Raw genomic sequence first — 26,841 nt, 5'->3', positions numbered from 1 at the left:
CCTTATAATTAAGTACATGAGACATAATTTGTCTACTGAGGAATGAAATAAGATCCATGACCATACCTGCCTAATTTACTGGAACCGTGTTATAATGAAGGTTCTTATAGTGAGGGACTTGTATTTATGTTTTTATAGTGAGGGACTTGTATTTATGTTCTTATAGTGAGGGACTTGTATTTATGTTCTTATAGTGAGGGACTTGTATTTATGTTCTTATAAGTGAGGGACTTGTATTTATGTTTTATATTATATTTTGCATACAACTGCATATTGATGAAGATGGCCCGATAAGAGTTTGAATGTGCCCTTGACATCTTGAGTTGGCCATAAAGAGACCAAGTATGACTCAGCTGCTTTCTTCTGTCACATGGACAGATTTTGGAAAACTGCAAAATGGAACCCACGCAGCAGATATCAAAATCAGAGGATAGAAATGGTTCAAAGGAGCTCTGCCAGATGTATTCCTAACAGATGACTGATACAGGAATTCCAGCAGTGTATTTGACATGCAGAAGTCCTTACGTTGGAAATCATTAAAATCTAACTGACCACAGCCAATATTATATTTTACAGTACTAGAAATAGACAAAACTACATATGTGTTTTGTTCTGATTGGGCAGAAAGAACAAGTATAGGAATAGTTCAAGGCTTTCAGGCCAATATATATGTTGCTATGCAGTATCGAACCAGTTCTTCCTCCCTGTCACAGAACATTCTTTTCAACATTTTAATGTATACTTTTAAAAAAAAAATTAATTTGGCATTTGGTGTTTTGCGAAAATCATTGTACAACCCTCAGAAAAATCCCCATGTATGTAACCAGGGCTAGGCTTAGATATATACTGTGCCGTTGCATCATTGATCTGTCCGCAATGCTGATATGGTGATTTACTCTTTAGCGTTGAATTTTTAAAAATTATGTATATAACATTTGAATGGATTGAAGTGCAGAATCAGTCAAGTGGATTTTTTCCTTACTTCTCAGTTGCAACAATGGTTTTGGACCAGTAAGTGACCCGTTTTCTAACACCCTGCTTGCTGAACAGACATTCTGCTTCCAGGCTAATTGCAGGGCAAATTTCACAGACTAAAAGTAATTAAAAAAATTAATATTATACAGAAAACTCCTTCAGCTACATTACTTTCAAAGTCTGTTTTTACGTTTTCATTTAATGCAAGAAATTATTGATGCATTGAACTTAAAGTTGATAATTTAAGCATATATCTTTAAGAAATCAAAGATTCAGTCTCTTTCTGACATGCAGACTAGAGTTTTAATATTTATTTGGATATTTTTAACAAGGACATTATGAATAATATTTTGTTTTTCATCTGTTTAGTTTCTACTTGAAGTCAAAAGAATTAAAGTTGTACATGTTTGTTAATTTTAATCTCAAACAAATTTGATTCCTCAGCAATATTAAGAGACAAACTGAAAGTTCCTCCACTTAAACTTGCTCTTTCTAATAAAGATTTTTCAAATTCCACAGACCATACTTTTGAAACTCTGAAGTGTAAAAAGATTTTTGGGTAAGTTCGGTATTTTGGATGATTTTCATTGTGGAATGTCTCTTCTCGCTTTCATCATTTTTGAAGCTGGGAATGAGATCAAGAGTTTCATGGTTCAGAAAAGTTTGTTCATCAGTTCCTTAGACCTTTTTGTTTAAAGCTGTTGCACACAGAATTCAGCAATTTGTGCAGTTAGCAAACTAATTTGAAGTTCAGATGCTGTAGCCATAAATAATACAATCCCTTAATTATCTGTTTCTAGCTCTGTTGTCACTATTAAGAGTATCTGGTTCATGGTACAAACAATCTGGTTTCATTAAAATAACCAGGTACACACTAATTTAAGTTTCTAATTAATCATGGGGTAAAGTTTTCTCAGAATGTGGGGGCAATTCTAACCATGCCTTGAATCTTGACATGACTGCCTGAATCTTTCTTTGTCTGGATTTTTAAGCTTTTCAACACAAGATTACAATGGTAAAGTACTAGCTCTTTCTGTCAATCTCTCTCTCTCTCTCTCTCTCTCATATATGTTTGGTGTCACTTTGCACACCAGATTTATCTTAGAACTCATTGTCAAACATTCTGTCCTAAATATTGTTTTCAACCTCAACAAACTGTAATTTCTTGGCAGTAGATACATTGAAATGCCCATAGGCTGCTCAGCACTGCTAGCGGTACTCTTCATTATCCTTATCATCAAAAGTGGTAATTTTCACTCAGTATGACTGCATTTCTTAAAATTACAAACATGCCAGTAGCTTCTCGTGGGTCGGTGGTTCTTTCCGGGGTTTTCTGGGTTCTTCCTCCACCATTAATACTGGCCACCATGTATAGCCTATCGTGCTGAAAAATGGTGTTAAACCCCACAACAACAACAATAAAATTACAAACATGTTTTGACATTTTTGAATAATTTAATATGTACAGCAATAAATCATTCCTGATATTGTATAAGTGGACTATTGAATATTTCAAGTTTAAAAGTTCCAAGCTGGGTGTGTGATATGGAAATTTTAGGTGTGTGATACAGAATCAAAGATTGAATATCTGCATCAGTTGCCAGATCAGCCTTGTAAGATTAGATGGATATGTAATAGAGCAGTTTATTGTATATTTCATAATAAGAAATTGAAATATATCAGTGGGAGAAAAAGATATTGCCATATTGAGGCTTATTTAATTTTTCCTCATCTCCTTTCCTCTTTTTCTCTCACACTCTCTCCATTAAGGTGAATAAACCTTAAAATATGTAAAGTCTGTAGACCCTCTGGTATACATTTATGCAGTCAGTGAAGAGCTGCCTTAAAAAAATGTCTAAAAATGACACAAAACAAAACTGTAGGCTTCCAGAATTTTATTTATAATTAGTTTTCCACCTGAATCTTGTAAATTGTCACTGACTGAACTTACACGAGTTATTATTATTCAGTATTCAGGGTTACCCACAGAGTATTTGTCTAATAGTTATTGTTATTCAGTATTCAGGGTTACCCACAGAGTATTTGTATAATAGTTATTGTTATTCAGCATTCAGGGTTACCCATAGAGTATTTGTATTAGCTTAGGGAATCTTTAATTTGAGTGAATAAGCAATATCATATTTAAGCAAATTACCTAGGTTTCAAGTAGTAAGCTTTTAAGCTAAGTAAATTAATATGAGTTGTGCTTGCAAGCTATGAAATGGAATCTTGTTACATTACAATACAAGGGGATCATCGTACTGGCAAATAACAGATGTCATTAGATAAGTTATATAAATATTATATTCTGGACAAACCAGACACAGCTTTTCTTAAAAGCAGTATCGCATGGTTGATCTTAAAGTGATTAGCGTAAAATTGGTCTTGTAAAATGGTGGCCACTAATATCCAACCTCAGTTTCAGAACTGTCTATTGAATAGTTGCCAGTGTTTATATCATAATGTTATGATATGTACATCACAGAATTTTAATGTGAATGAAATTTAGGGTGAAATGACTCCCATTAAAAATTAACTAAACTTTTATATCAACAAATATTTTTAAATTTTCAGTATACTTACCAGAATAGTTTCAGAAATGGCTCAGTTTTAATCCTAAGTGTCTGGATTATTTAGGGAAGAATGTGTAGTTGTCAACTACATAATGAGAAATATATTGAAATATCTCAATTCTCGGAAGATATTTTGAGATAGGAAACATCTTCATATGAGGGCCCTCCATATTTGATAAATTAGGCCAATCTTCCAGCAAATATGGCTGGCATTGCTGAAACTGCATAAACCATTGACTAAATATTACAGCTATTGATGTTTGTTTAATTTGAGCAAATTTGACAGAAAAATCCTAGCATTAGGGCCTCCTTGTACAGTAGATAATGCATATATTTTCACAGATAAGCCACCATTACTAACAATAAAAACTCCTTGAACCAGCCTTTCTTAACCTTTGACCACATTTGATATCATCCTTACATAGATGCTTTCAAGTCTCTACAAATGAGACTGATCCATTGTCAGATATGGTTGCCATTACTGATGACTTATCTAAAATGGCTGAAATTAATTTAAATAAGTTTGACAGGAAACATCGTTACATAAAAGCTTAGATATCAGCCATGTTCACTTAAGCCTCTGTTTCCTCTGTCATACAACACATAAAATAATGGTCAGTCCAGTTTAACGTATGATTTATAAGGGGAAGTAAACTTTTGTGTTGAAACTCACTAAAGGAACCTAGAAAAAAATGTGTTTAAAATAAAGAACAAAATGAATTCATGGAGAGAGAAAAAATTCTTCTAAATATGGCTTTGTTTTATATAATTGTCATTTTTTGAACAATCCTAATTAGCTAGCTATTGATGTTATTATTTTTCAGGGTGTTATGTAAACATTTCACAAGAACAAAGAAGATTGAGCAAAACATAACATCAGTTATAGATTCCATGCAGCAGCTTAGCAGTCAGTTAGGAAAGGTAATACAAAGATTTTATGTGGAATGCTGTGTGTCACACCTTTTTTTTGGAGTTGTGAGCTGGCAAACAATCTTTAACATTTGTTCACACAAAACTTCAATATTGTTTTATCATCACCATTGCAGAACATTCTCGGTAGGTTGTTGTGCATTTTTCACAAAAAATGGTGAGACAGAAATAGAGAGATCTATTGTACAGAGCATTCTTCCTTAAGCAGCCATCAGTAGGATGAAACACTTCACCTTTATAATGGGGTGGTTACAAAAGAAAAATTTATAAGGAAACTGATAGGAAGCAGTAAAATTAGTACTTACTGATATGAGAGTGTTGGTTGAGAGTGTTACTGTAATTAATGACTTTTACCTTTACATTTACAATTGACAGTTCATGATCTACTGGTTGTGGTGTTTTAGGCAGTGGGGATTCAGCATTGATCATGCTTACATATGTAACATTAATATTACTAACTTTTGGAAGCTAAGTGACATTTGAAAGCTCTCAACATAGAAAAGGAGAACCTAACTTTTCAGTAGATGTCACCAATTAATGTATTTTGGCATCAGTACATGTCACCAATTAATGTTTTTTGGCATCAGTACATGTCACCAATCAATGTATTTTGGCATCAGTACCTGTCACCAGTTAATGTATACTGGCATCAGTACATGTCACCAGTTAATGTTTTTTGGCATCAGTACATGTCACCAATCAATGTATTTTTGCGTCATTACATGTCACCAATTAATGTATACTGGCATCAGTACATGTCACCAATTAATGTTTATTGGCATCAGTACATATCACCAATCAGTGTATTTTGGCATCAGTACATGTCACCAATTAATGTATACTGGCATCAGTACATGTCACCAATTAATGTAGTTTGGCATCAGTACATGTTTTCCAGATCTTAACCTAAATACTTTCATGGAAATAGTAGAAGACAAAATTACAGCTCATCTAACTCAGTGTTAAATTTCATGTATATGTAACAAATTTTTCTGTACACTGTATTGTCTAAAATCTTGTACTCTTCTGTATTTCAGGTGTAGGACTAATAATAGGTAACAGTCTAAATGATGTTGTCAAAGGGTTTAATTGATCACAGACTACTGTCCTACTGTTATTAGCTTTGCTGGTCATAAACCAGAAGAGCTTATGCAATTGCCTTTTGTCAGTCATTTGTTAGCATAAGTTTATTATTCCTCCTAAAACTAGTGGGAGGATAGCCTTGCAACTTTACAACTCATTCAACTGAAGGTCTAATTTTTCTTGAATGAAGAGGGTGCATCTCCAGCGTCCAATATGGCCACCACAGCAGCCATCTTGAAAATCTTGTTGCTAGTACTCTTGAATGGATGGTCATATCTACATGTTTTGTTTTTCTTCATCACTTTTTGTTATGTCGAGTTGGTCCTAAATGAAAATGGTACCAATCAGCAACCAATGTGGCAACCATTTGAAATTTTCATGCTACTGCTTCTCAAAGATGGTTTTATCAACATGAAAGACCTTTTATAATGTCTGGATGATTCTAAATATAAATGGTGGGAGTCTAACATCCATTATGGCCATTGTGGTAGTTTTCTGGAAAATCCCTTTTTCATCACTCATGAATAGAAGATATGTCTAACTGGCCCTAAATAACAATGTCAGACATCAAATGTAGCCACCTTGGCTGCCATCTTGAAAATCTTTTATTGCAATATTTAGTTAATGTAAATGGTGTTCTACTAGCCTCTATATTGGCACCATAGCCATCTTGGAAATTTAGTAATAATAATAATTCTTCATTTAACGTGGTACTCCATTAGAATGTATATGTAGCTAGTCTCCCTTGAAGCCCTCTCCTACTTTCTAACAGTCTGCATGCATGAATCTTACTAACAAAAGGTGATCCCTACTTCTCTTGCATAGGGTTTTAATAAATGGACATCTTGTAATATTTAATTGGTTCTGAATGATAATGGTGTATATCTGAACACCAGTATATTTGCACATTTGTGAAGAAGTTTTGAAGACCAGACATAATTGACATTGAAGTCAATCTAGCGGTCATTGCTTGCATTTATATACTTCATTGAACTTTTTATGAACAGAGTGACTTGCACACATGCAAGTCAATTCTGACCAGACTTTGTTTTTGTTGTGTTACAATACACCGATTGATAGTGAACTTTCCAGTTGTATTGTCATGGTGGTGATTATAAAAGAATGCATTGAAATCCATTCTGACCAACAATATTTCTCATCTAAAACAAGTTTTGGGATAAACTTATTATATTTCCCCATGAACGACAGGTCAAAATTATTGTTTTAAAAATCTATATATAAGTCGATGCTGTGTATAAGACGATGTGAGATCAATACCTTGGATTGTCTTTTTCACTTTGTTCCACACAGCATTGCATATTTTATCCTATCTGTAACTCAGTAACCTTTCCATTCAGGGTTATTAAATGTAAGTAAAAGTACCTAATTTGCTTCACAAGAAGTATTTTAAATGTATTAGTACTTTTAGCTACATATAATGATGCTGACCTGAAAATTTGGTGAGTTACATATAGGATAAAACTCGAGATACTGCGTGGAATGAAACTATGATAACTTTGGGTTTCATAAATATTAAAAGTATCTCTTTATGCTATTTCAGATTACCAGCAGTAGGAAAATTGCATCATTAATGCTAAAATGCTTTTTTTCACAGTTTTTTGGGGAAGAGAGATATAGATGTCAGATATATGAGAGACAAAGAGATTTCAGCTTTTTGTGGCGTTGTTGTGCTTTTGTTTACTTTATTGCCCCTGTTTATCTGAAGCTTTTGTCTAAGAGAGAAAACATTAATAAATGAACAGTAAATGTAAACTATGAAAATACATACCATACTCCTTCAGGGTTTAAATATTCACAATAGTTATATCTATATAGACTCCATTTAGGTTAAATCCCAAGAATGACCATTTTGTATGCTGTATGTGCTATTCTTTGCAAGGATAATGACCTCTCCATCTCCAACAAATAAGAATTTTTTTTAAGTGCATGTACTCTTCCTGTACTTAGGTGGTAATTGTTTTTTATCTTTGCTTATGCTAGATGATACTTAAAACTGCTGTCACTTCCATATGCAAGTTCAAAACATGTCACTGGTTAAAGAATTTACATGAGTAACCACCTGGCAAATCCTTTCATTATATAGTACAGTATTCATAATACCCTTGGGTAACCTCAGTTCCCTGTTGGTAACCTCGCTAATCTGATCTGGTTTGCCAAATCTGGACCTCAGACAGTTGTTAGCTTGGAATGACTTAATACAGCCATAGCATATTTAATTAGCATGTTAATACCACTACCAAGGCATTTGATTATTGATTAATGGATAACTAGAAGGAATTGCTTACCTAGTGGTATTGATTGATAATGGAATATGGTACTGCACTTGTACATAAGTAAGATCAGTCCTCAGGTAAATGAACCATACAATACAGATTTACAATCGTGAAGATATATCTCTTTCTCTGTATGTCTGTCTTTAGTGGGTCTTAAGTTTTATTTGATCATAGGTGCAAGAAGAAAATTGTGTTGGAATATGTCTTTGTCATGGTTACTCATCTTCTAACTTGACAATCCTAATGCACATATGTAATCATATTTAAACAACATATATTACAAACAACGTACATTACTAGTGCATGCTGCTCTAATGCAATTACGTCTAATGTATGTCAATTTTTAATAGAGACAGTCATGAAATTGTTTAAAATTCTCTCTGGGATCCTTTATTTTTTTATACACAATCTTTTCCCCAAAATGAAATATTTTTTTTATACCTTATTTTTTGAGCTTTTGGAGAATTATTTTCCATACGATAAATACGATAATGTGATTCGGGTGACATAATCCACATATAAGTCAATTCAGAGTATAAGACAAAGCTAAGATTTTCTGGTCAAAATGTATCGTCTTATAATCAGGCAAATATGGTAGCTAAAACAAGCAATCTTTAGCTTACAAAATTGTCTCGTTTGTGCAACAAGTCACACAGTTATTCTGTGGATTGCTATTAAACTTGTTAAATACTATGATCATATCCTTAAGATGCACATTGGGATAAATCACTTTTTGTCCTGTAACTTAATGCAATGCATGAGACGGCTAGTCCCAATGTTTTTGACAGAGTGCCATGAACTTGGCATTTTATTGTCATCATCTAAAGATCACATTGCTCATGTAATCTGTATTAGTTATTGCCCATTTTGTCTTGTGGCTTAATGCATTGTGGGACACAATCTTGTTAGTGCAGCTAGTCCCCCAGGTTTAAACAGATTGATATTGAACTTGGTAAATGATATCGTCATCACCTAAACATGAACATATTGATAAATCACTTTGCTCCTGCATTTAATCACAATTAAGTTAGAATTATGAACTTGAATATGGGGACATGGAATCTCGGAAGGTTAGCAAGTCAATAATGGCAGGTATTACATTATTATGGTTAGGTTTAACATCCCAGCAAAAAATGATGTCTCTGCTCAATAACATTTTGAATTACACCATGGATTGAAATCAAAATGTCATTTCAGGGATTACATGAAGATGACCTATGTCAAGTTTTGGTTTCCTCATTTTCCTTCAACATTTAATCAAATCTTTAGTCCCTATTTGAGGTGGAACTTTACTTTTCAATTACATTTTATTGGCAGAGGCATTCCTTGTCATGTGGAAACGTTTCTTGTTTCTTTATCATTTTATGAAGTTACTTCTTCTCTAACTTCATTTTGTAAATGTATATCTGAATTCAGTTTTTTGTGTCTGACTTGTCTACAAGCAAGTTTGAGATCTGATAGTTAACTTCATTAAAGGAAGTTGGGATTTGACTTCATTTAGAATGACATTCAGGCTGTTCCACTTAAAATACTTGGAACTGGAGATGTCACTTTTAATTTGAAACGGTCACACATAGATGCAATTAGAACTTTTTTATAGTTTAAATATATTTAAATGGAACAGCACTTAGCCACATTATCATTAATAGTATCATAATTATTGCAAGTTAAGTCAAATATGGAGTACAAGTCAAAGGGACTTTGACACACATTTGTGTTGTTATTTAAAGATCAAGTTAATAAGACTTAATTTTTTTAACTATGGGTAGTTTTACAACGTAAGTCATAGTGGAGTCTTTCTTATGTGTTACATGTGTTTTAGTTGAAAAGCAGTGTAAGTCAAGAATAGTTTTTAAAGGAAAAGAGTGCTATTTTCAGCTTCTTTACAACCACACTGACATTAAATAAAACATGTCCCAAGTTTCTGTCTTAAAATCCGTTGTATGGCAAAATATAGGCTTAATTAGATGCAGTTTCTGCTACTCTCAGTAGCTCAGTAAGGGATTTGAAGGTAATGCAAGTATCATTAGTGTTCATAACCACTCACCGGATGGTACTGGTGTTCAAACATCCCTGCTTGATTCTCTGAGCAAATCCAGGTCAGAAGTGAGTTGTTCTGGACATCCATAATGTTAGCATTCAGAATGGTATCCGAAGAAGTTTAATCATGAGATATGCTTGTATCTATAGAAAAATGAATGCACATCACATTTGGGACTGACCATTTCATTGGGGGGGGACATAATATTTTCAAGTTTAAAGGGGGATTCACAGGTAAAGCAGCAGTAATAAATGCTTCTGTCCAGTATGTGGGTGTTATTGCTTTATCAGCACAATTCAAATGTGCAAACATGAGCATGCACATATTATTTTGTGGATAAAATCATCCTGAAAAATATAGTTCCGTTAGTACTTGGTATTATAGCAAGATTAAGGTAATGAATAAAAATAAAGAGAAATAAACTGAATGTTCAATTCAGCGTGTCATCGATAATACTTATTGGTGGTGCTCCTATTTCGACAGACATTGTACATGACATCTGTTGATACGTTGTTTGAAGTATGTGCAAAGAATTAAATGTGTCCCCTACCCCCTTTGCTGGGTTGCTTCACGAAGTAAAACTCAGTTAACCAGGAGTTCTGGTATTTATTTTGCTGGGCATTGCTTTCTCTGCTGATAGCAAATTGCTTCCTGAATTGGATTAAAAATGAATCACTCCTGAACACTATTCTGACAACTGCAATAATCTTGCTCTGCATTTTATATATGGAGTAAAATCCAAAATCAAAGAAACATTGTTCACAAACTTCAAAATGATCTTTAATACAGTTGGCTTAAACAGTCTCATTCAAGGCAGTGATGCCTAATATTTTTTTTTCCAACACACATCTAGCATCTCTTTTGATTTACCGATACTGGGTTGTTCCACTTTGTGATCTGTACCTATGTAAATTAGCACAATGAACTCACCCACTGTAGTCTTCAAACACATCAAATAGCTGGCTGTCAGCCAACTAAGTAATATGTGAAATGGTGGTTTGTACCTGACCTCTTTACCTTTTAATTTCCTCTAGTTAAACTGTTCCATGGTTAGTTTTACATCAGCTCCAATCAGGACTGTATACTGGGTATACATGGTACAAAGTGGTGTTTTGGTTTGGTTTTTTTTTTCTGTCTTTTTTTCAGTGGTTACTAATATTCATGTTTTCCTACACACAGTGTTAGAGGGCTTGGGAGTAAAAAAATCACTTTGGCATGACACACTGTATTAGGGAAGGTATGTTATGCTGATTTGTGATGAAACACCTCGTCCATGATAACTTGGCGCACAATGGGGTCTACAAACATAGACTGCATTTTAAGCGATGTGCGAGTTAAAGAGAGACCTCCAAAAATTGAAAACAATTGCTCTGACATCAAGAAAACCATGGGGTGGGGGAGTGGCATTAGGGAACTGGGATGTTTATTGACTGAATCCTCATTTTACAATCATGTCGATAGTAATTTTTAATAACATGCTTTTTCTAATGAATTTGTTCGGTGTTCTGTTTAAATAACATTTATTTTCAAAACATCGAACATATTAAAGATTGTTCCAACTGGTTTCAATAACCATCATATCTACGCCAAAAAAATATGTGTATTATGTCTCTGCTTTTTGTTTTCTTAATGAGTCTGGTTCCCGTAGTGGTGTTTAATATTATCCTGCCAAATCGGGAGTCCACAGAGCAGGGAACTAGATTGACTGTTGCTACACCACCTAACAAGCTTCCTTTTTTTCAAAACCACGTGACATTTGTTTCGTGAGACAATTGTCTGTTTCGAAACTCAATTTTTGTATTGTTCAGTTAGTACAGTATTGATGTTGTAATTTCATTGGAATTAATAATGAAACTTCTTCTCATCTTTGAGGATATCACTAAGTGCAGTTCAAAAATTCTCTGGAACTCGCTTGCCCACAATGATCCATATCTATGAAATCAAGCTTTTTATTTTACAAAGTATTCATTTCGCTTGGCTGCCTTGTTATCTTTGATCACAGTTATGAAAGAGTCAGTTAATTTTAGGTAGTTTATGTTACATACACAAAAATATTTATAAGTGTTTGATTGATCAAATGAAGTGAGTTCACCCGACCTACGACCGAGGCCACTAGATTTTAATTTTGTATGATTTTTGTGCCTTTTAACTTTTCTTTTATTCCACCTCCTTTATTTGATTCAAAAGACATAATTAACATGATAATACAAAGGAGGCCAGCTTTTAATTCAGTGCAACAATACAACAAATACTTCTGGAAGTCCGTTATCAAAACACAGTCGGCACTTAATTAGGTTCTCAGAGAAACTTGCTGACATAGCTGTTACGGTATATTGATGCATTTTACATTTAATTACAAGAGGACACATTGCATTTATGATGATTACACTTAAAAGGAACTGAAAGATAGAACTAGAACACAAATTTCAATAGATAAAAAATTATTTAATTTGTATTTATTTATTAAAGTACTGCCTCCACTCGGCTTAAGTGACATTTTCATTGATAGAAATTTCCTTACATATCATTAATTGCAGTGTACTAGGAATGTCATTTGGAAAGAAAATGTAAAAAATTGTACGAACTTTTTTTAAATTTGATATTTCATAGTGTTCTTTAATCTTTCCATGTCATATCTGCCGTTTTCGACGATAAAACGAGTGATACATCAAAGTTTCTGTTACCAATTTGGATCACAGTTTTCTTCAAGTTCAACAAATAGGGAAAAAGTTTTGGGATAGTTTCTGGTTTAAAAATCTGATCTACGCCTGACCCCATATTATAAGTGGGTTCACGACTTATCGAGGGAGTGGTGAATATGGCCGAAGATACAAAAGCTATAGAACCTTTGAATATTTGCTTTCATAACATATGCTGCCAAAAGTACTCATGCTGCTAACCCAGATTTAGCTGTTAGGCAGATGTGTCAGGTGAGTTATCTCAGGTACACTTGTTAAAGTTCAAAACATTTATAACTGCTTTAAATATTGACATGCAGATGGAAGAAGAATGTAAACAGAGGATGGACATAGTTCTGGATGCAGTGAAAGGCATTAACACACAGACTTCAGCTGTTCAAGTTCAAGCGATCTCTGCTGCACAAAATTTGCAAATGGAAGCCTTAAAGAAAGGACCAGGAGACCCCTTTAACTTAGAGAGGAGTGAAAAGCTTAAGCAGCTTAATTCAAGGTAAAATTTTATATCTTTATACCTCCAATATATCTATTGTGTGGGCATACTATGTTACCAATACCTTGCCATCATGTACTGTTTTGGAATGTAGAATAGATCAGATGTCCCCACCCCACCTGCTTGTCATAAAGGCAACTAATAAATCCTGTTTTAACAAGCAAATATTTCTATGAAATTGAAATGTTTGTTTCATTAATTTGTATTTTTTTAAAAATTTATTTGTCTGACATCAGAGTATAATTGTATTATCAATATATCAAATGACTGTTTTAATCTTTCTTAGGTTTTTGCTTACTTCTAAAGAATGTTATTTATTGAATAAATTGATTTTCATTCATTTTTTATTTTTATCAACAGCTCATTTCAGTAGCTAGTATTTTGGATGGCAACAGAAAGCATTTGGGTCTATATTTCATTTAGTCATTCTAGTGCAGTTCTTTAGTGCTTAAATCCTAGTAACAATACTATATTAATATGTATGTTGTATACATTGTTATTTGTGTTAAAGGCATTGTATTAACCAGTGCCCCTTGCTATAATACACCTCATTATAATACCATTCTCTTACCTGTCAACCATTACAATTTGATCATTAAATACTTACAGATTAATAGCAAATTCTACCGAAATGTGATCATTGTAATCAAATCTTGATATTTGCATGTCTAGGTTTGGTCTGTATCCAGGTTTTCGTATTGGATTCAGTAGAGTTGAGAAACAGATGAACTTTATAGGAGTACATTTAAATGCTTTAATCTGCCCATGTTTTTTGTGTAAAACGATCTCATGCTTAGAACTTTACTTCTACATTATAGTGTTATCTAGAAATGTCATCCAGTAAATGGAAACAGTTGAAGTGAATTGGGTAATCAACCTTGTAAATGCTTCAGACATATAAAAAGGAATATAATATTCAGATTCTTGACTTTGCTTGGACAGAAAGCAGGAGAAATGAACAATTATACAATTACATTTATTGGACTTCATATCATGTCGATTTGAGCATTGCCTATGGCAGCAAAACGATTACCAGTGCCAGGTGAAATTTTGAAGAAGGAAAAAAGCAAAGCAAAGACTTCATCCAGTTGAGAAATCTAGCAAGAATCCAATGATTTCATTGGGTTTAGAACTGCAATTTCTGCAACCAAACTGGTGGTCATTGAGGTTTGAATGTACTTCACAAACTTTTTAGTTGAAAATAATGTTGCTTTGACTGCATCAGTTCACGCTACTGAACACATCAGATGACTTTTTTCTCAGTAGTGGTACATGATATTTTATTGCACCTTACTGAAAAAAATTTATAACCACTTACAGAAAAATATTGCCTACCATATTGAGAAAGTCTTGTTAGGACTGGCAGGTCTGTTTTCTGGCAGTAAGGTGGGTATGATGATCGATCTCTCTGTATTATATTCCTCATCAATTGGCATTCTCAATATAAGGCATCATACTCATTGGCATCCATGAGCAACATGATAATGAGAGTACAGATATCATGTTCAGTCATTTTAAAGTGGTACATTACACGGCTTCATTGGACAGTGTTATAATAAGAAAGAACTGTAGTTGCTTAAGGATATATCAGGCTTGCTTTGTTCAATTAAAATTTGCATGTAAGAAGATCATCTTTCATGTGCTTATTTCCATGACAAAAAATACTTTAGGAAATCACTGGTTTTATTTGCCTAATTCTGAGATGACAGTTCATTTACATTTTGCAGTCTCCAGTTCTTAAGCAATGAAAGCCTGGTCATGAAGGGTCTTGTTCAGAAGAGTACAGTGATGCTTCAAGAGTAAGTATATATGTTGATTTGGATGGATGGATGGATGGATGAATAGGTACCAGATGTATCACTGTATAGTAAAGCATGATTTGAGCATTTTCTGCTATGAGTGACCACCTATCATTTACAACCGAAATCATCATGCATGGATAGATTTTTTTATATAAATGCATTTTCGTGCATAGATAGATTTTATTATATAAAAGCGTTGTCATGCATGGTAGATTTTATTATATAAATGCATTGTCATGAATGGATAGATTTTGTTATATAAATGCATTGTCATGCATTATCATGTGTTGTCAAGGTCAGCTGTCTTTGTTTGTCCTTGGGAAAAACACATAGCTCCCATTTCCTCAGCATGATATAGTCAGTAGTGTCTTAAATGTGCCATCAAGACAAAAGGAGCAAAACTTGTTTGTGTCATGGTTGAAAAAAGCCTTTTGTAATTTGTCTCAAAATTTATTTCTCTTATCTTTCTGGATGTGTTAATTCTGTCTTTTTTCTATCAGATCCCTTACAGTTATTACAACTGCTATGGATATGTTGACATCTTTATAAATATAAATGTGAATGTTTTATGATAGATGTATATCTTTATTGCTGTGTAAAATTATTCTGAGATGAATGTATGTAATACTTTAACATGTACGATCACTGGGGGTAGTTTTCGTTCTCAAATCCAGCTGAATTTTCATCTGTGAAAACTGGCTTTCCTGCACAGACTTGTTATGAAAGACCACTTGTCTTGATGGATCACTCTTTGTTGACAGAAGGGTAGGTCTCTTTAGACACAGTCTACTGTATTATATAAAAGTGGATTTATGTACAGTCATGTATGATAACAATCTTGCCTCGAGATTACACAAAATTATCACACTCTTGAAATGCAGATGCCTGATAGGTTAGTGATTTGATGCTAGTCAGTCAAATCTCAGCATTTTTAATTTACTCAGAATTTGGAATAATGGGATTTAGTCATGGAAAGCTATGGTTTCTCAAATCTTTGCTCAGTCTTCACTTGTAAAGAGTATAGTACTTTATATCAGTTGAGACTTTTTTCTATAAGTATTATACGGAAGCATAAACAAACCAAAACACAAATCTTCATTATGATTCTCAATCTGTTAACGGATTAAGATTTTTCTGTTTTCTAAAAGCACACATTTTTGCATTGACATGTAATTTGTTATTACTTCATCAAGGCCAACATACAGAACAGAATTGATGCTTAACCTTGCTGTATGCACATCATGTAAGCATTTTGTTAACAATTAGAGAGTATTTCAAACATGTAAATACTGAACTTGTGACTGTTTTGTAGAAAATTTGACAAACTTTTTCACAAATCTTGAAATGTCGACTGGTATAAATTTTCTGTATTTTTCCAGGTTAGGAGATGGCCTCAAGGGGGACATACCAAGCACCAGTCAACAGAATGATTATCAGCAAGACAAAACAAAAACCTAGTTTTACTCATTCTGGCTGTGAATATAGTACTACACTCACTAGGATTTGAAAATTGAAGATTTGGCACCATAAAAAATCAATTAGAACAATTCTTGGATTAAAGTTAAACTGTAGAAACTTAAAAAAATGTAAAGCTTTATATCCATAAACTATTATGTGAATGACTGCTTTGCTGAAATTGCTACTTATCTTGATTGAGGAATTGGAAGATCTTGCAAGTATCATTTACTTTTGGAGTCACCTTGCTAATCATGATGCATACTGTGAATGGAGCTTTTCTTTATTTTTGATGTACAATGATGGATCATCACTTTTACTATGAACAGAAGCGCTGTGCATAAGATTATACTTGAGAGACATTTCCTGAAGTTCTTTTGCTAATTGGAATTTGTGCAAGGGAAGAAAGAGAAAAAGACATAATGAACTAAGAGTTACGATATTCACTTTATGTCAAGTGGAAGCTATATATAAGAAAGTATACATACAAAATGCCAGTTATATGCACACCCCAAAGACAATTTTAAACTTTTCTTGGGTGTACTTCAGTGTGTGTGTTTCTTTATTCCACAGCAGAAATTCAGAAGATACATGGGATGATATGGGTGTACTTAGAAATATTGTCTTCAGATTAAACAAACATGGACTCATCAGGACTTTTTAAGGAAATCTGATACCAAAGCCCCCCCTTGTTGGTGCAGTTGTATTTGATATAAAACTTGTCTTAAAAGATGATGCTACTAACCTTTGTTATTCTCCATCAGTGAATATATTTGGATCAAGTAAATTAGACTTTTATGGAAAATACAATAGTATATCAGCTATGGTTGTACACCAACTCAAGAAATAAAGCCAAAGCAAGAGCAGTGAGTTAGAACACATAATGATGATGAACCAAGAGGAAGTCTTTGCCTGATATTCGTGTATTGTGTAGTTATTTAGACATGTTTTTTATTTGCTGCTATGTGTCTTTAGAATGGATCGTTTCTACATGGTCATTCTGTTTATTAGAAAGTTCATGCAGTTATACAGGGAGTAACAAAAGTGTTGTAAAAGTCTGCTTGCCCAGGCAAGATGATTCAAAAACTTAATTTGCCCTTGGAAGATTTTAGCTTGCCCCAAACATAATGTCCAACATGAGTAAAACAATAAGATATAATATGGTGTGTGTGTAATATATATATATATATATATATATATATATATATATATATATATATATATATCGAAACCTTCATTTCCTTTGCATTTCTTTTTGCACCTTACAACCATATGTCAGTAATCAAAGTACAGATGAAAATAATACACATAGACATATGTAGAATAGAAAGAGTTGGCATGCATATATAGTCGGAAGAGCAAAAGCAGACGTATATATAGACAGATAAAGGGATAGGTTGAAAAGATTTTGGAAATAGCTACATTTTTAAGAGGAAGAGAGAGAGAATAAAGCAAGACTGTAATAATTTGTTTGGGCAAGTGGATTTGTAAATCACTGAATATCATAACTTATAGCCTGTCACTATCCACTAATATACTTTCAATATCCACTTAGATCCTGTCACCATCTACTTATATCCTGTCACTATCCACTTATATACTGTCACTATCTACCTATATCCTATCACCATCCACTTATATCCTGTCACACTCCTCTTATATCCTGTCACCATCCACTTATATCCTGTCACCATCCACTTGTCACATTTTGATCTGCAGGATAACCAGCAATTTGAAGTGACTTTTATCTTAAGCAGTTTGTGTCAAAATGTCTCTTATTGGAAACTAATGTTAGCATCTTGGAGATCACTACACTGCCACACAAGATATAGTGCATTTCATTATATTGTACATAAGTATTACATTTATCTTACTGTATATCTGTTGTTGACATGTCGACTGTTTCAAACCAGTGCTAGGTAGTGAAAACATATAAATCAATGATACACTGAAAACCAGCTTCAGTGAATTGAAGACCATTCACACATAGTGTGTGATTGATTTTCAAGCTTCATGACTTCATGAAGCCTATTAAATGTGATATTCACATTTTTAATTACAAATATAAATAATGTTTGATTGATTATATATGGTATAATTCATTTACCAGGTTTGCAGCTATAGAAAACAAAGTGTGAAGCCTGAAATTTATTATTTATATAAGTTTTTTTGTGGCTGTTTTGGCAATGGACAGCTGTCCATTTTATAAAGTGGATCATTTGGATAACGACACTGATGAATGTTTTTTGTGGCTGTTTTGGCAATGGATAGCTGTCCATTTTATAAAGTGGATCATTTGGATAATGACACTGATGAATGTTTTTTGTGGCTGTTTTGGCAATGGATAGCTGTCCATTTTATAAAGTGGATCATTTGGATAACGACACTGATGAATGTTTTTGTGGCTGTTTTGGCAATGGACAGCTGTCCATTTTATAAAGTGGATCATTTGGATAACAACACTGATGAATGTTTTTGTGGCTGTTTTGGCAGTGGACAGCTGTCCATTTTAAAAAGTGGATCATTTGGATAACGACACTGATGAATTTTTTGTGTGGCTGTTTTGGCAATGGACAGCTGTCCATTTTATAAAGTGGATCATTTGGATAATGACACTGATGAATTTTTTGTGTGGCTGTTTTGGTAATGGACAGCTGTCCATTTTATAAAGTGGATCATTTGGATAATGACACTGATGAATGTTTTTTGTGGCTGTTTTGGCAATGGACAGCTGTCCATTTTATAAAGTGGATCATTTGGATAATGACACTGATGAATGTTTTTTTGTGGCTGTTTTGGCAATGGATAGCTGTCCATTTTATAAAGTGGATCATTTGGATAACAACATTTATTAATGGTTTTTTTCTTCTGTTTAGCAATTGACAGCTGTCCATTTTATAAAGTGGATCATTTGGATAACGACACTGATGAATGTTTTTTTGTGTGGCTGTTTTGGCAATGGACAGCTGTCCATTTTATAAAGTGGATCATTTGGATAAGGACACTGATGAATGTCACCCTTTTCGAAAAATTACCAAAATACCATGAGAAAAATTAAGTACCACTATTGAAGTGTTGTATCTGAATTAAGAATACTGATAGAAGGATAAAGGATTTCACGTCATGCATGAGAATCTAGCAAATGTTAAGAAGAGATTTAAAACTGGAACATATATTTAAAACTCAATACCCTACAACTAAAGTATTGTGATTGAACAGTGTTTTGTACATATTTATGTACTTTCATATACCTCAATATTCTGGACAGTTTAACAGTGTTTTCATAATTTTAACATGTTATTTATTGTAAATTTTTTCTTTAAAACACTGAACATTGTTTTTAAAATGGCTTTATTGGTACTAATAGTTATAACACTTTTATCATCACATCATTGCATAAAAGATCCATCAGTAATGTATTGGACACTATATAAAGAATCAGAAAGTAATTAATACAATAGTATGCTAGTGAAGTTGCAATTGTTGGCTTATTTAAAGCTTCATTTACTTATTGAAACATCCAATATTTCCTTTGTAAACTGATTATTTTGTTCATGGCACATTTACAGTCCACCACAATTGTCCAGTTTTGCTTATTTTTCATTTGTGCCCCTAACATGAGGTGGGTGGGTGTGCACTTAATATCATGCATTGCATGATAAACTGTACATAAGTCCTTATGTCACAAAGATTCTTCCTGATGATTTTTTGAAGGACTTAATGCATTCAAACAAATTTAAATATTGGGATTAATAACAAAAACCTAGACGTTTGCATTAGCATCAGGAATTTTGTTTCAGCGGAATAACTTCTGAAGCCTGTCATGGACTTGAAGCAAATTTAGAATTGAGCATAAAAGTAATAATACTAAGTTTGACTTTCACTTTCTTCATCCCATTTTGACTGAGTTATTGCCCCTGATTTACTTAAGCAGTTTGTTCTCAAATTTTGAATCAAGGTTTGTTCATTTATACCATATTGATTGGGCCCATTGTGTCATTTGGACACATCTTTAGTCTCCTTTAGCTCTTTTAAATCAGGTTGGACATTCTTGGTGGTCTGCACTCAATGGGCATGAATGCTTTCATGTACTACATGTCAACTGTATCTCAGTAGTAGACTGGTTTTAAGGAATAGACAAGTATGCCCTGGATATTGAATACAGGCATACATTAAACTTGGCTCTATGAGATATGGCTGGCTCACAGTTATCATACTTGTATTTTCTTTTACAACTGACAATATAGCCAGCCTCCTAGGAATATTGTATTTGAAGGGATTTATAGCATTATCATTGCACAATGACATTTTTCCAGACAGTGGACTTTTTGCATTGTGGTTCTTTAGATTTAAATGTTATTAGGGTGATTTTCTTTAGACTTAAATATTATTAGGGTCATTTTCACAAACATTTTCATGTAGTCCCCTATCGGGAGCCACTCTGAAGTGAGGTCATTCCTAATCAGATTCCAGTGTGCTTCACACCAAAGTAGTGTCATTTTACCATTTTGAGAGATGCTGTCCATTTTATAAGGCCAACTTTTCAGTGTACAGGAGGTGGATTTGAATAGATAATTCACTATCAAATAGAGACACTGACATTAACTGTCCATGTAAAATCATACAGGAGAGTAGACACTTTGTTACTTTTATATATGTAATTATTCTTGGCTCTTTTCAGTAATTCATCATAAAATGTGATTGCCATGGAAATTAAATGCAACTGGAGCGTAATCATCTGCATTCATTTAGATGCAGTACTAATAGTTTATGTACCTTTGCATTTTATAAGGAGTATTTGATCAGAACAGTGAAATATATACTCTTCTCAGACTTCATCATTAGGACGTCCCTGTAAAAACTAATTAAACATGTCTTGCTTGCTGTTACACACAATTTTAACTTGGTTACTTACCTACAGCAGGACTAAGATAATAAGTCACAGTCTTTTAAAAAGCCCTTTGACTTGATTCAGATGTGTCTGATTAATAAGTATAAAGACCGCTGTGGTGGCCTAGTGGTTAGAAAATCACACACAATAAGTATAAAGAAGGATGAGAAGTTATTAATCGAGCCCATCCGTATGATCTGATCTGCTAATTTGGTTTGATACCTGATTATGTTCTCAGGGTGGAGTAAGTCTTATGCTTGTTGGAGTCAGTAGTCTGTTCTATCAGTTAGTCTGATGATGGCTTCTTGAAAGAGTCAGTTACTTAGATCTGATCAGTCTGAGATCTGATGAGATTTTGTTCATTGAGCCAGTCAGCTGATCTGATCAGTCTGAGATCTGATGAGATTTTGTTCATTGAGCCAGACAACTGATCTGATCAGTCAACCTGACACCTTTTAAATCCTTCTGGATGGGATCATTGAGACTAATCTGATTAGTCAGCCTTATACCTGATAGAGTCTTCTAGATAAAGGCTGTCAGACTAACGTTGTGTCATGCCAGACACCAAAAATAAAGTCTTATTTGAGGAGTCAGATTAATCTGGTCAGTCAACTGGCACATAATGCATCATCTTGATGGAGTCTGTCAGACTAATCTAATCAATCAGTCTGATTGATGTGATGAGTTAGCCTGACACCAGATGAAGTCTTTATGGAGTCAGACGGATATTATCAGTGATGGGATTAGTCAGCCATACAGCTGTTAAAGACTTGAAGGAAAAGTCATAAAAATTTGTATGTGGTGGTCTTGCACCTGAATTGTTCTTGATGGAGTAAGTTAATCTAATGAAAACAGTTTTAATGCAAGATGAAGTCTTGTGCATGGCAACAAGTCAGAATGATCTTCACTGTTGGTCAGTTGGCACATGATAAAGTCTTCAAAATTGAGCCAGACAATCCTGTCTCATCAACTGTTATAATGCTTGAAGAAAGCTTGTCGATGGATTAAGTGAAACTATCAGACAGTACAGTACTTGTTGTAGACTTGTTTGATCTGTCATTCTGATCTTTTTTTGCTGACTGCTTGAAGGATTGAACCAGAGTTGAGCTGGTTCTGTCAGATATTATGAAACCTTATAAAGAATCATTGATTTAGTGAACTAGAGTAAACAAATCTGATCAGCCTAATACCACAGGCACTGAGTTTTGTCAATAAAAAAGGAAAAGTTATTAATATTGTATTAATTGGTAGAAATGGGGTGGATATTGTAAATATTTTCCTTTTTTACTGCCAAAAACAAGTTCCTGTGTATGTGGTCATTGAAAGATAAGTGTTGGAGTCAAAAGCTTGTTTCTTATTTAATCAAGCCTGATCCATCATTTTGATATCATGAATAATTTTGCATCAAGTTTCTAATGTTTAGAATCTTATTAGCTTATTAGCAGAAGCAAGCTAACATTGGAATATGTACCACCGATAAATGCGTATACATATGTACACCTTACTAAATGTAAGCCATTCTTTTTTCTCGATTTTAGGCAACAGTTTAATTTTGGTTCATAGCATCTACCCCCAAAGGAGGGAAAAAAACCTTTATATGTACATGTACAATAGTTGTACAATCATAGTTAAGGATTTTGCATTTAGTTCTGTCTTTTTGTACAATGTATTAATACTGTAAAATTGGGAGTTAGGAAATTGGTTTTAATTAAATTTGTTTCTTACGTTATGCTCATGATAGAATCATCAAATTAGGTGATTTGCATCTCTTTTAGCACCAAGCATCCTTACAACAAAGGAAGGTAATGGTGACCTACTTTTAACATTTGACTTTGTTTTTACATTTAGCTCATAACCAGATAGGTTTTTAGAACCTGTATTCATACCATTATGCAAATATTTTTGAAGCAGATGAGGGGAAGTATCTTAATAAGTACACTCATCACAAAAGTTGGTCACTGTGACCATTATTTCATGCTTCATTGGCTTGGGTTGTACAAACATGATTTCATTATTTCATCAATTCTTTCATGCTAGATCTATATGCATCCTTGTGTACTCAGAAGACTCTTTCAGACCAATGTGTTTGAAAGTAGGAATGAATGTGTTTATTCAGTGTTAAACTTTCTATATTAATGACTATACTATACATTGTATATTAGGTTTCCCTTTGTTGGTTAACTTTTTACTGTACATGTGAAGGATTGTAGAAATTAGATGAGTAGATTGTGTGGTTTTCATGTGAGACCTGTAGTGCTTAATCAGAGTAATTATTTGTGCATGAACTATGTTGTACTGATGGCTCCTACTCCATGATTACACGAAGCCTGTAACCTTCACCAAAAAAATCTGTCATCTGGGGTGGACAATGACAGTAGCTGTGAAGATGTTAAAGCAGTGATTTTTTAAAATAAAGATACAAAATAACATTAATCTCTAGTTTTTATCACCTCATTACAGCACCTCTGCTTTTGTATAATGAAAAAGACTGTTCTTTAATGCTTTGTCATAGCGGGTAGGTGTGTTGGTAGGTACATACTATAATCTATAATGACTGTCTTGGGACACCCTTAATTTATTTCAAAAGTATTTTTTTTTATACCTATAAATGTTTAGACATGAAATTATATGAATCTTTTCATGTACTTTAAGTTGGGGGACAACATCGAACATTTTTATTCTTTCGATGTATTTTATCAATCATAACATTTTTGAAAAAGAACAAATGACTTCATGGTTGTTAAGGGACAGTCTTCACAAATTATTACATGTAGATGTTTTAAATTTAAATAACGTGTGAAAAGTGTATAAATATAATTAATTTTCTTCTTTTTTCTTATTATTTCTACCTAATTCAGAGCTGTATTATTTGATCGGACGATGACAAGAATTGAGCATTTTGCAGGTTGCTGTATGCATTTATAACAGTAACCTCCATTTTGTCTCAGATTTACTAATGTTGCATTATTGCATTAGAATTTTGTATCATTGCACCTGTAATTACATTTTGAAAGTGTAAATACCTATCTCATTAATATGTGATCCCAGTATGACAACAATGAGCAACAATAGCGTTTGATTCAGCACTCGGATTTAGTGAGCATATTTACATCATGGCATCACTATATGTACATTGGACTTGTGCTGAATGAAGTACATCCCTTGGATTTTACTCATTGGCACCGCTGCACTGAACTTAAGTAATATCTCCAAAATACAATGAAGAAGTTTAAAAAAAAGAATGCTTTGAAAATGATTGTATGTATGTAGCAATGTTGTGCAAATTAAAAGTTCTGATTTTATAAGAAAAAAATTAAAGTTTTAATGCAAAGATAAAGTTTGCAAACAATTACTTTAGTTTGAAAAATGGCAAATATCACCTTTGTCTGAATTTATTTTCTGCATGATAATGTTTTCAGTGGATACTAGAGATTGCCGTAGTACAAATAGAGCAATGTAATCATTGATTACACTTTTGTTTGTCCTTTGAACATATTTATTACTATGCAGACTGTTCTGTGTAGGTAAGACCGCTCCAGTGACCTAGTGGTTAGAGTATCCATCTCGGATGCAGGAGGTTGTGAGTTCTAACCCCGGCTGAGTCATACCAAAGACTTACAAAAATGGTACTAACAGCTTCCTCGCTTGGCGCTCTGCATTAAGAGGTTAGTGTTAGGACTGGTCGGTCTGGTGTCAGGATAATGTGACTGGGTGGGACATCATGCTACATGTCTGTCATGATGCCCCAGTACTAGACATCACTATAAACTGCCACAGTGCAGACATCGTAGCGACATGACTGAAAAATTGTTAAAGCTACATTCAAAATCCTAATCACACAAGCTACGTTCAAAATCCTAATCACACACACACTGTGTAGGTAAACTGCAGCTACCTGATTTATTTAATGGTTATTGTTTAGTAATAATACATGTACATGATTTGTTAAAGATAGACTGTAAATGGAACACTTTACTAGAGAATGAAGATGTCAGACTTTTGCCTCAAGTTTCAAAATCAGCTCTGTTGTTTCAGCAGAGTAACAGTTAAAAAACTTTATGATCCATGTAATAATTACACTGGTTAGAGTCATTGTATTTAATTTGTTTAACATTTTGTTTATTACTGCATTTTGGTAAGCATTGTCAAAAACCTGTTGATTTAAATTAATTTAATTTTATGGCAAGAGGAAGATATTTATAAATAAGAGGTTTCAAATGATGTCATTTAATTTTTGTTTACATTTTTACATGTTTGCCTTTAAAGATCTCAATGACCTGGTAGATTTATGAATATATACCTTTCAGATGTATTTAAAAGACAATTTAAAAATGTTACTTGCACATTTCTTTTGTCTTGACTCTGAACCACAATATTTTAGTTTGTGAATGATTACATATACCTCGTGTGTGTGTATGTATATATATATATATATATATATATATATATATATATATATATATATATATATATATATATATATATATATATCCATAGATAAGTGAATATGTTTTCTTTTGGTCCATAAGTCTGAATATTATTCTTTTTTTGGGGGAGGGGTTGGCACCAGACAGATGCCCCCCACTTTAAGAAAAATAATAAAGTGTTTGTATGTATTAGTTACACTAAAGTGTGTATGTTTGTTTTATTTAGAAAAAGAATTTAGATCAAAATTTTTAGTTTAAAGCTCAACTTTGATGGGCTATTTTTGGTTCCCTAGTATGTTTGAAAGGGTTGTTCATTCAATAAAGAGGTTTGATCCCCCATTATAGTTCCTTCCCTTGTTTGTTTTTGACAGTCTTTGCCAGAGATATCCTATATCCCATGTGTGCTATGTGAATCAGTGTTATATTGTATGTGTGCTATATAGTCTGTATGTAGGGACAGCAGTCTTCATCAAATGTATCCCAGTTGTCTTAACATGGGTGATTTCGACTTCATAAAGTCTAAGATTATTGTTATGATTAGTTTTTATTATCAGTTTAGAATTTCGACGAGAGAATAGTGTACTAAGCCATTTAAAAAAAGAATACCTAATATTGTGTGTGTATGCTCAAATCTGTGTCGTTCCTCGTTAAACTTGTTCTAACATAATTGAGATACGGTAGGCTGTACCCGAGTAGAGGGTCCACATGTCCTTTATTTCGTTATGTTTCACCTTTCTTGGGTTATGCCTTCTCTTTTTATTATTTATCTTAATCAGCTAATAAAGTTTCAAAATTGTTTAAGTTTTGGGTTAATCCTTAAAAGTTAGAATGGGTAACCTTTTATTAGTTCCCGTTTTTGTGTTTGTTTGTACATGTGCTTCATGTGGGGTTTTTTGACACTCTTTCACAAGCCTGTTCAATTCGTGTGGCGCCTTGTGACATAGCTCTGCGACGTCTGTGCATCTTACTTCACCCACATGAAGGTCCCTTGTATTCTCCCTAATTTAAGAAAGTTACTATATACATTGTCATATTAAAAAAAAAAATACAGAAAAGTTTTAAAAAAACAGTATAGGTAATTGTGATTTTATAATTTGAGGTCTTATAGTTGCAAAACTCAACATTGCTTAAAATCGAAGCATCCATGTTCAGTCCAGTCAGTATTGAAAATTAGTATGTCA

General features: G+C 33.4%; 1 protein-coding gene across 1 annotated transcript in view; it reads left to right on the top strand.

Moving 5' to 3' along the window:
* Positions 1 to 26,456, top strand: part of LOC149802178 (serine/threonine-protein kinase TBK1-like) — a 97,368-nt gene extending 70,912 nt beyond the window's left edge. Inside the window, exons 17-20 of the mRNA XM_089956594.1 lie at positions 4,373 to 4,469; positions 12,895 to 13,085; positions 14,813 to 14,884; positions 16,267 to 26,456. Coding sequence (XP_089812720.1) covers positions 4,373 to 4,469; positions 12,895 to 13,085; positions 14,813 to 14,884; positions 16,267 to 16,345 — 439 coding nt within the window. The 3' untranslated portion in view covers positions 16,346 to 26,456. The remainder of the gene's footprint in view (positions 1 to 4,372; positions 4,470 to 12,894; positions 13,086 to 14,812; positions 14,885 to 16,266) is intronic.
* The last annotated feature ends 385 nt before the right edge of the window (positions 26,457 to 26,841 follow it).

The sequence above is a fragment of the Sinohyriopsis cumingii genome, chromosome 4 (assembly GCF_028554795.1).
Source record: "Sinohyriopsis cumingii isolate HCF-2022 chromosome 4, ASM2855479v2, whole genome shotgun sequence".
NCBI classification, from domain to species: domain Eukaryota; kingdom Metazoa; phylum Mollusca; class Bivalvia; order Unionida; family Unionidae; genus Sinohyriopsis; species Sinohyriopsis cumingii.
Note: the sequence above shows the minus strand (reverse complement) of the source record. Positions and strands in the feature narration are given on the sequence as shown.